Genomic DNA, 10606 nt, shown 5'->3' with positions numbered 1-10606 from the left:
CACCGAGGGTTGCGATCTCGTTACCGGTCAGTAAAAAAGACAAAAAGGAAAAAAAAAAAAAAAAAAAAGAAATGTGACCAGGACTGAAGGACGGATGATCTTCAGTAATTAAATTCTTCCTTTTCTTACTTGGTCCTTTATTATCCTCCTAAATCCCTTAGCCCACAGATATATCACCATTTTAACTATTTTTTATTCTAATCTACTGTCGTTCTCCAAGTGACCAGTAGGCGTGGGTGTAAATGATGCGATTTTCAGCAGGTCATTTCTAAGACTGAGATAGTAACTCAAGAGAAGGGATGTGTACATTGTCCTTAAAAATCCACTGCCATTTTCATGTACATCACATGATTTACGTTAAAGCTAGATGTTAAAATATACTTTGGCATTGAGTCAGTTCCAGGCTTATGGTACATGTGTCTAGTAAATAAGCTTATTAGATTTGAGCTTATTTTCTTAAAATGCATTTTAAGTTAAACCCAATTCTTTGTGGAATCTATTACACTACATTTTCATCATGTCCTTAATTACTTTATTTATTACTTTATTTATTTCATTTGAAAGCTCCATCCAGCATTTGTCTGCTAATGTCTGGTCCCTGAGTTTCTTGTAAATGTCACATTTTTGTAAAAAGCGAATTTATGTGCTGACTATAAGTTTTTGACCCATGTACAGTATCGTTGGGGTGATGATTAGTGGCCATGGGTGGACCCTGAGAATTTCTTCATGCCATTGTGCATAGAAGTGACTTTCCCTTCCTTTAAGTTGCAGGGGTGTTGTAACCCCACGTCAGTATTTTTAGGAACGTTAGGTGAATTCATTCCAAATTATCAAGTGTCTGTTTTCCACCTGGGGGCTATGTGCTGGTGTTTTCAGCTGTCTCCTTGTGTTTTGGAAACAGCTTTTGGAATGGATTCGTCGCACGATCCCCTGGCTAGAGAATCGGACTCCTGAGAAGACCATGCAAGCCATGCAGAAGAAGCTAGAGGATTTCCGGGATTACCGTCGGAAGCACAAGCCCCCCAAGGTGCAGGAGAAATGCCAGCTGGAGATCAACTTCAACACCCTGCAGACCAAGCTGCGGATCAGCAACCGGCCCGCCTTCATGCCCTCCGAGGGCAAGATGGTGTCGGTGAGTGGCCAAGAGTCATGTCCTCGTGGCCCTGGGGACACCTTCTTTTTTTCCTGAAGCCTTTTGACCTGGGTCCCTTCTCTGATGGGCTGCTGAAAAGCACGCATTGACTTCTTGAATCTTTTCAGCTATATGAGTATGATTTTGGCCCCATAACCGCTTCATTCTTGTTTTTCTACCTACCGTCCTGCCTTTCTTGACTCCACCTGCCCTTGGTATGGTGTGTCATGAAGATCAGGCCTTTAATAAATGCCCAGCAAGTGGCCCTCCTGACCCTGCCTCGTCTTCCCCCACCAGACCTTGCAGCTCTAGGTCATGCGCCCTCTCTGCCCTCTGCGACAAGCCACACGTTCCACCTTCTCCAGGTCTAGTCCTGCATGGATCTCCCTCTCTTCTGAATCCACATCCACATTGGCATGTCCAAGTGCTCCAGAATCTGCACCCAGCAATGAACACCGATGACTCAGCATCTCTCTGTAGCTACTGACCCACTTCTCAGCACCCCCGTTCACCACAAAACATCTAGAAAGAGCTCTTTGGGGTACCCATTGCCATGTCCTCACAACTCTTTTACTCTTCTTCCCATCGTAATCTGGCTTCTGTCTCCCCCTCCGTGGAGACTATTCCTGTCAAAGTCCACAGTGTCCTTGCTGATTGTCTAACTAATAGTCACTGTTACATCCTTGGTGGCTTTGACCTAGTTGCATGTTGTCTGCCTCTTGAGTTCTTCCTGCTGTCAACCCCCCTCCCTTGCCAGCGAGGCTCCCCGTCTGCTCAGGGTTGCATCTGGGGCACTGCACGCCTGGCCTGGGTGCTGAGACCTGTCCCTTAGCTGTGCACCCCCAGACAATTCCATCCCAGCCTGCGGCTTTCATTACCACCGACAATGCCCACACCTCTCAAATCTTACCGCCCCTGCTTGGCCCTCTCCCTAAGTCCCAGGCTTGTATATCTGCCTGGGTGTCTCAAAAGCCTTTCAAACCTAACATATCCCAAAGAGCCCTCGCACAGCTTCCTCTGTCCTAGTAAAGTGCATCACTGTCCCCCAAGTTGCTAAATCCCCAGACCCAGGATTCATTCTTGATTTCTCTCAGTCTCTCACTTTCCTACTGCAGCTCCCCAGCCAGCTCTGCTGGCTCTCCATCCAGATCACATCTCAGGTCTGTGTCCTTCCCTCCACCCCGACTGCTGTCACCCTGTGGCCACCATGGTCTCTCTGTGCACCTGCAAGTAACCCCAAACTGCTCCCCTTTATCTTTCGCCCCTGAAAATTTATCCTTCACCCAGCAGCCTCCATCATCTTTTAAAAATGTAAGGCAGGTCATGTGTCCTTCCCTCTCCAAACCCTCCAGTGACTTCCCAAAGTATTTAGAATGAAGTCCGGGTTCACGATCCTGGCCTGTAGGGTCCAACATGATATGACCCTTCTTGACCTTGCTGGTCACATCTCTGGCCACTCTGCCCTGATGCACAGCGTTGTGGCCACACACCAAGCATGTCCCCTCCATGTCCCCACTTCTTCATGTAGCTGGCTTTTTCTGTCGTGGAGCTCCAGCCCAAATGCCACCTGACCCTGTTTTGTTTTTCCCTCGTGACATTTATCACTATCTGAAGTGAACTTGCGTGAGCACGTTGTCTCTCCCCGACAATCATGGAAGCTGCCTGGGGAAGTGAGCTGTATGGCTGTTGTCAACTCTTATAAATAAGTCTCTCATGGGTGCCTGGTACCTGCTAGATGACAGGAAAGAGTGGTTTATGATGGGTGAATGGATGATTTATCTCAGTCGCTGAACAAGAGTTGTTTTCAACAGACTCATTTCGAAGCCAGAAAATTTAAACCCTAAACATCTCTGTCCACATCTGGAGATGTGTCAGGTTAGCAGATGACAACAGCCCCACTAGTTTGAAAAGGTCCCAGTGATCATAATTAAGTCATTTGGAAGCCAGACTAGTGGCATGGTTATTTGGGGTACAAAAAGGAACAGAAGACAGAAGAATCGCACCGTCACACACATCGCAGAGGGGTTTACAGAAGCAGCACAAGAGGCCGGAGTGTAATGGAGGTGCTTGTCCCTGGACCTTGCAGGACATTGCTGGTGCCTGGCAGAGGCTGGAGCAGGCCGAGAAGGGTTATGAGGAGTGGCTGCTGAATGAGATCCGGCGGCTGGAGCGCGTGGAGCACCTGGCTGAGAAGTTTAGGCAGAAGGCCTCAACGCACGAGACCTGGGCTTACGGTAGGACTTGACCTTGGGCTTGGAAACATGAGAGTTGAGCTGTGCACAGAGTCGTGATGCATCATTGCCAGTGCTGTGCCTAATGTCTGTGCCGCTGGGACACCTGTCCTCACCTTTCTCTGCTCAGTTGTCCCAGTGCTAAATTTATTCAAGAGGTAAGCTTGAAAATGCTTACCTAATTCTCTAATCCAGCACGTAATATATTTCTTCAGAAAATGGCACCCAAAATATGTTCACACACTTAGGTACGTAAGACCTGGCTTCCTTCCTTTTCTACTTAATTCCACACGTATGTGTTTAGCTACCAGCTTCCACCGATAGGATATGTGTTAAATACCACAAAACAACATAATTAATACCCTACTTTTGATTTACCGCATGCTACCAAACGACTAGAAGAGAAGAGATCTAATGCACACATCACAAAGAAATGATTTAGTTTTGCAATGATGCATGTGCTAATCACCCTGAATAGATCTGCACACATTGTCTATACATGTACTGGAATATAACTCTGAACCCCATAAATATGTACAATCAATATGCTCCAATATATATATATTTTTAAAGGAAATCTGATTGGAAAGGAAGCACACAAGATATTTTCTGTAGTCTATCTTCTTTATTTGACTTACATTCATCTGTTTCTTTCAGGCTTGACAGACACACCTGTTTGCAAACCATGATAACATGGTCACAATTTTTTGATTGTGTGCTGGGCTAAATAGTCCTTGTTGCTTATACAGAAGAATGAAACATTCTCTCCATCTTGTAATAATAATAATAATAATCTATTTTGAAAGAGGTTGGGGAGATTTTTCCCTCATTCTTTGGTTTCCTTTTGCTTTATTACTGCTTGATTTATTTTTATTTTTTATTGCTTGATTTTTGATATTGCATAGCAAGGTAGGTACAGGTGTGGATGCTGGAGCCAGACAGGCTGGGATCCCAGCTCTGATACTGAGCACTTGTGCCTTGGATGAGTCAGTAACCTGTCAATGCCTCAGTGTCCTCTTCAAAGTGACAGTGAATAACAGTACCTCTCGCTCAGGGTTTTTATGAAGATTTAATGAGTTCATATTCATAAAGCCTTTCAGTCAGTACCTGGTACATAGTAAGTGCTATGTTGTCATCATTAAATATCTGAACATTCGCTTTCTGTTTCCAGCTTTATAGGATCAAATTCTTAAAGGTCATTAGCCAGAGAATAAACATGGAGCCAGTTATAATCACAGCTAGATTTAAGAAATATTTATAGGGAAATAAGTTGAGGTTCAGAGAGGAAAATCCCTAACATTTATTATCAGGAAAAACAAAACACAGGCTACATTTGACCACAGAAAGTAGAGCTTTCAAACGAAAAGAACTGGGGTAGGGTTGAGACCCATGGATAGGCAGCTAGAGCACGTGTTGTGTCTAACCCTCCCAGGAATACTTAGTAACTTAATTGGGCATCACTCTGGAAAATAAACTACTATCACTTAGAATGATGAAGGATACAGATTTGCTTTTTAGAACGCACTCAGCATGCTTCCCCTCTTCACGCATGGAGACACAGGCTTTCAGATCACCAAGGGCCAGGTGGCATGGGCAGGGGACAGCCTGAATCCCACTGAAACTCCTGCCTGCTTTTCAAGGCTGCATTCTTGCCCCTCTCTTGCTGCTTTGGGATCTGGACTTGCCCTGAGAATCTGGCCACCGCCAAGAGACTGCTGTGCGACATCAGCGTAGTCACACACCCCACCCCTGCTGCCCCCTTTGCAGGCAAAGAGCAAATCTTGCTGCAGAAGGACTACGAGTCGGCGTCACTGACCGAGGTGCGGGCCCTGCTGCGCAAGCATGAGGCCTTCGAGAGCGACCTGGCCGCACACCAGGACCGCGTGGAGCAGATTGCAGCCATCGCACAGGAGCTCAAGTAAGTGCTGGTGCCTCTGTCCCCCGGGAGGTCGTGGGCCCCAGGTGTCCTGCCCCATTCCACCAGGGGGATGGGAGGCCTGCATCCTTTGTGGGGCTGAATTCACAAAGTGTCCCGACCCGCGGGATATTCAACGCAGACCCTGGAGGGGGGAGTGGGAATTGGATGGGACAAGAGACACGAGAAATTGAGACAAGACAGTATTCTGATCAAGTCTCGTTTATTGATTCTTAGGTTACATCTTATATAGGAGAAGGCAGGCATGCTGCAAAGGGTCTGGAATGTAAAGATATGATAATATCTTGAGGAGAGACAAAGACAGGACATTCAAAGTAAAGGTTGCCACCCAGAATGTTTATGGTTAAACAGTTTCTAGAGAAGGATAAAAGGTCACTTGCAAATTAACTTGCATAGCCAGGAGCAATCAGTTTCTGGCACAAGCAGATTTCGAGGCAGTTATCATGTAAAGCACGGCCATCTGAGCAGATTGTCACGTAGGAGCGGTCTCACAAGAAGGGGTGTGGGGCTTCAGGCCCCCAGCAACAAAGGATCAGGCTGGAGCCCTCTGGGATGGGGCCCCTCTGCTTTCCGTAAGTGTTTAAACAAGTGGGGCCTTGCTTCTTTGGTTGAGGGTGAGTCCCTATGTCCTCCCCTCCAGCAGCCCCCCCTGCCCCCCGCATAGGCAGCTGCACTCCCCAGAGGATGGAGAAAAAGTACAGAAGCCTCTGCCATGCCAGGTGCAGGAGGTGGTGCCACCGCCTGCCCTGAAACCAGCACAGGCAGAGGTCACTGCTGCCCTCTGAAGCAAGAGACCCAACAGCCTGCTCTTCCCTGTCACCCGATATGTGCTGTTTGACACCGGCATGCCCACGCAGCTCAGGCTGGGTTGAGCCCCAGGCGGACACTGAGTGGACGTTGTCGGTTCTGTACCGTGTGAGCCCTGGCTGTGGCCACCTGGAGAGAGGTCCCTCTGTGCAGCATTTCTGAGCTTTTCTAAGGCCTGTGCCCCCTTTCAATAAACCCAGAATTTCATTCCCTAGTCCTTTCCCCTTCATTATGACTGCTGATATATCTGCAGAATGTTTGCAGCCTGTCACATAAGGGTAACTTTAGAAATTATGGCCGGCCCGGTGACGCACTGCGCTAGTGCGCCGCTTGGGAAGCGCGGAGGCGCTCCCGCCGAGGGTTCGGATCCCACATACAGACTGGTTCCTGCTCGCTGGCTGAGCGAGGCGCGGGGGCGGCACCGAGGGTTGCGATCCCGTTGCCGGTCCCAGTCCGGTGCGGGGGCAACACTGAGGGTTGCGATCGGACATGGAAAAAAAAAAAAAAAAAAAAAAAAAAAAAGAAATTAAATGATAAAAGTTGATCTTGATATATTACAGTTTGGAACGCCCGTGTTCCTCACTTGTGACTAGAGAGAACCCCTTGGTGAACAGATGGGGTCTCTTCTAGGAGTATTCTGTTTTCCAGGCTTGCCCGTATCAACTCTTAAGTATTTGTGGTCTTTCATATGCAGTTCATTAACTATACTTCAGGCCTTCCGTGGTCTTGTTTCTCACGTTTCTTAAATGCTGGCTTTTTGATTGCTTGATGACAGTTACAAATCAAATAAGTTGATGAGAATAAACTCAAGCACTTAGCGCTCTATGATAGCTCCCAGGAGTAATTTGGAATAGTTTTAAGTGTTGCCCATAAAATGTAAGTAATAATTTTATGTTATTGTTATTCCTGGTGTCCCCAGTACCCATTTCTTCACAGTCAGGAGATAAAACACAGACAGAATTTATGTCTGTACTTATCTTACTGTTATTAGCATCCTTTTCCTGTCCTAAAATAATAAATCGGAGTTTTTGTGCAGTTCTCCAAGAGCGTAAAAAAGAATTATACACCATTATGCAAACTCTGACTCCTTGAAAGCAGATATGTGTTGAACCATCACTATGAATTAAAGAGAAAAGGGAGAAATGTATACCCTCAAGATAACCTTGGAGGGGTGACCACTGGTGTCACCATTACAGAACAGTAGAAGGATTCCTAGGTTTTTGTTTTTGGAGAAGTTTTTATTCTCTTTGATATTTGCATTTTTAAAGAGCCATAGCCTTTTGTTTTGTATTCAGGGCTGTGCAAACTGCTGGTGTGTCTTGGTTGGATTTGGTGTTTTGGTTATAACGAGCACAGAAACCTTAGTCAACCTGGGTCTGGTGAAGAGTGTGTGTCTGTAGAAAGCTGCTCTTTGCTCTTGAGAGCTGGACACGCTTTAACTGGGTGATTGGGACCCTCTTATCCACTGCAAAAACACCCAGATAACAACCAGATGCATCTCCTTTATTCAGGAACAGAAACAATAAAATTCAATCAGCACAAGTTAATATTATTTAAGAAAAAAAAAAAACCCAAAACAGACAAAAAAAAAACAACCCAGTGGTGGACAATGATGGCCTCAATTTAAGGTCAAAAGAAGAAATAAGGGGCCGGCCCGGTGGCGCACTGGATAGTGCGCCGCTTGCGAAGCGCGGCAGCGCTCCCGCCCGAGGGTTCGGATCCCACGTACAGACCGGCTCCCGCTCACTGGCTGAGCGAGGTGCGGGAGCAACACCGAGGTTTGCAATCCCGTTGCCGGTCCCTGGTCCGGTACGGGGGCAACACTGAGGGTTGCGATCCGTTGCCGGACACGGAAAAAAAGACAAAAAGACAAAAAAAAAAAAAAAAAAGAAGAAATAAACTTAAGCCTCAAGGAAATGATTTGGTAGGGTTGGAGGGAACTTCCTGAAAGTCGTTTTATCATGGGCTGTTTTTGAAGACGTCTCTTGAAGATATCTTTAAACCTCTGTGAGTCTCACGTTCATCTTAACCAAAAGCATGATTAAATTTTGTACAAGATTCAAAATTTTTATTCTTGGAGATACTAGGTTAACCTTCCAGTCAAGAACTTGCTTTCATGGTAAATTCAAATTATTTTACAAAGATCCCAGGCAGGCTGCATAGACAGGTTGGGAGAGGAAAAGAAATCGTGAGAAATCATTCTGCTCTGGCTTGTTGCACCAGTGGCACAAGACAAGGCAGAGCCTCTTTGTCACCAGGTGGAAGGGCTCTGTTCTGTTCATTGTAGAAGTCCCTGCTGTGTTAGATAAAACCACAGCGCCTTCTGGACAGAGTTAGTGGTGAGGCCCCAGCGTGGTACAAGCCGACACCTAACTCCCTCTCGACTCAGGGTGACATTCCGGCCACTGTGGCTCCAGCCTGGGCTGCAGGCCTGTCAGGTGCATCGCCACTTAATGATCAATATGGAACTATCCTGATTTGATCATCACGTATTGTACACAAATACTGCTAGTCAACTCTGTACCCCACAAATAGGTATAATCAATTAGGTTCCAATAATATAAATTAATTAATTAAATTAAAAACAAAATAATACCCTCTGAGGGCCTCGCTGAGAAAAATGAAGGGAGAATAAAGGTAGCTTGAGGCTTTAAGCCAACAGTGTTTCTTGGTTCTCTCTGTGCAGAGATCTATTGACCAGCAAGAGTTTTATAATTCCTCGAGTAGTTTTTCTGAGAAGCGTGATGTTTGCAGTTATGACAATTGACCGAACCCCAAAATACCTGGCCAATTCTCTATCAGGTCTTTTTTTATTTTTTGAACTTGTCTGTTTTCTCTCAGATCACCTAGGAAAGTTAACCTGTATTTGTTTTCACTTTTAATAGTGAACTGGACTACCATGATGCTGTTAACATAAATGATCGGTGCCAGAAAATTTGTGACCAGTGGGACAGATTGGGGACACTTACTCAGAAGAGGAGAGAGGCCCTGGAGGTGAAGTCTTGAAGCCACCTGTTAACATGAAATCTTTTAATAGAGGATCTTTAATTAAGTCACTGGTATTAATTTTCTGTCTCTCTGTGGTGTTGTGTGTATGAAATGAAACAGATTGTCTAGTGAGAGGTGCCTCTAAAGAGAAGATGAAAAGTGGAAGAAAGCACTAGAAAGTTTGTAGTTTTGTGCTATAATTTATCCATATAGAAGTAAAATATACTTCTGAATGAAAAAAAAATCCAGGGGTAATGAGATTATGGCATCAACTCACTTTGTATCAAGTAGTAACTACAGTAAATTTCCAAAAGTCCTTCTATGGGAGTCAAGTGACTGAGTCAGGAAATCAGGAAGAAACTAACTTGAGATGTTGCAAAGAGAAAAATGGTGACAAATATTGAAGTAAGGAAAAATTGATACAAAGGAGAATCAGGGTGAACTTGGCATTGTCCAAGTGTGAGACTTGGATAGAGATAGCAGTAGGTAGCTGGTGTCTGACCATATCTGATTGTCTTTCACCAGGGAAGACTGGTACTACGTGAAGGATAGAGGTTTACCAGTTCCCTGAGTCTTTGCACTTTGACTCTGATGAAACTTTTAGAATGCATCATAGGAAGCTTCCTAGATGCCAGCAGGCTGTTATATATCTGGTATCTGCTTAAAGAAAGAAACGTGGGGCCAGGCATGTAACAGAGACAGCACAAACATCTTAGAACAGGAGGGAAAAAATGAATCTAATTATGGAAGACGTACAGATAAGCACACGTTCCCTTCCTGCTGCCCATCGTCTCTACCATGTGAGACACCCACAGGATCCTCCTCTGTTGCTTGGATCATGTGCTGTCGTTCTTTCTGTCTTTGCTTGGTAGGTGAATTTGGGAAAGGCATGCGATTCTCTGCACACTGTTGGCTCTGCAATGCAGAGATGCCCTGAATTTTGTTGTCTGGCAGGGTTCGAGAATTGCGTCCTCTAGCTTAATCCTGCTTTGGCTGAAAGCAAGTTGCTGTATCCTGTATGTGGATTCTCAGTTTTCACAAACTTAGCACGTAGTAGCATACTTTAGGTACTTTAAAAACAAGGCTACTTGGATGTTATTAAATCCTTCTTTGATTCAGAAGCTACCTCAGAGACCTACAGGACTCAACCTAATCATTTGAGCATCGGATAATCCTTTGTAGACACCTGCTAATGTGATTAACAAAATTTCAGATAATAGTTTATTGTTCTGGAATACATTTTGACATTTTCAGAGAGTTTTTTAATTATTGTTGTTTAGTCTATGATAATGCTTGCTTCCGTTTACCTGATCTTCAGAGAACTGAGAAATTGCTGGAAACCATCGATCAGCTTCACCTGGAGTTTGCCAAGAGAGCTGCTCCTTTCAACAACTGGATGGAAGGAGCCATGGAGGATCTGCAGGACATGTTCATTGTCCACAGCATCGAGGAGATCCAGGTAATTGAACCCTAGCTCTGTGTGCTTCTGCATTAGAAATGAATTGTCCTTTA

At 45.2% G+C, this 10606-nt stretch overlaps 1 protein-coding gene across 5 annotated transcripts in view; it reads left to right on the top strand.

Annotated features, from left to right (window-relative positions):
- Positions 1–10606, top strand: part of ACTN2 (actinin, alpha 2) — an 81792-nt gene that overhangs the window by 56752 nt on the left and 14434 nt on the right. For all 5 annotated transcript variants that reach the window (XM_008573413.1, XM_008573414.1, XM_008573412.1 and 2 more), the window contains 5 exons: positions 902–1132; positions 3219–3366; positions 5131–5281; positions 8992–9100; positions 10413–10553. In XM_008573413.1, the coding sequence (XP_008571635.1) occupies positions 902–1132; positions 3219–3366; positions 5131–5281; positions 8992–9100; positions 10413–10553 (780 nt within the window). The remainder of the gene's footprint in view (positions 1–901; positions 1133–3218; positions 3367–5130; positions 5282–8991; positions 9101–10412; positions 10554–10606) is intronic.

This window comes from Galeopterus variegatus, unplaced genomic scaffold (genome assembly GCF_000696425.1).
Source record: "Galeopterus variegatus unplaced genomic scaffold, G_variegatus-3.0.2 Scaffold915, whole genome shotgun sequence".
Classification (NCBI taxonomy): domain Eukaryota; kingdom Metazoa; phylum Chordata; class Mammalia; order Dermoptera; family Cynocephalidae; genus Galeopterus; species Galeopterus variegatus.
This window is presented reverse-complemented; position numbering and strand designations above follow the sequence as displayed.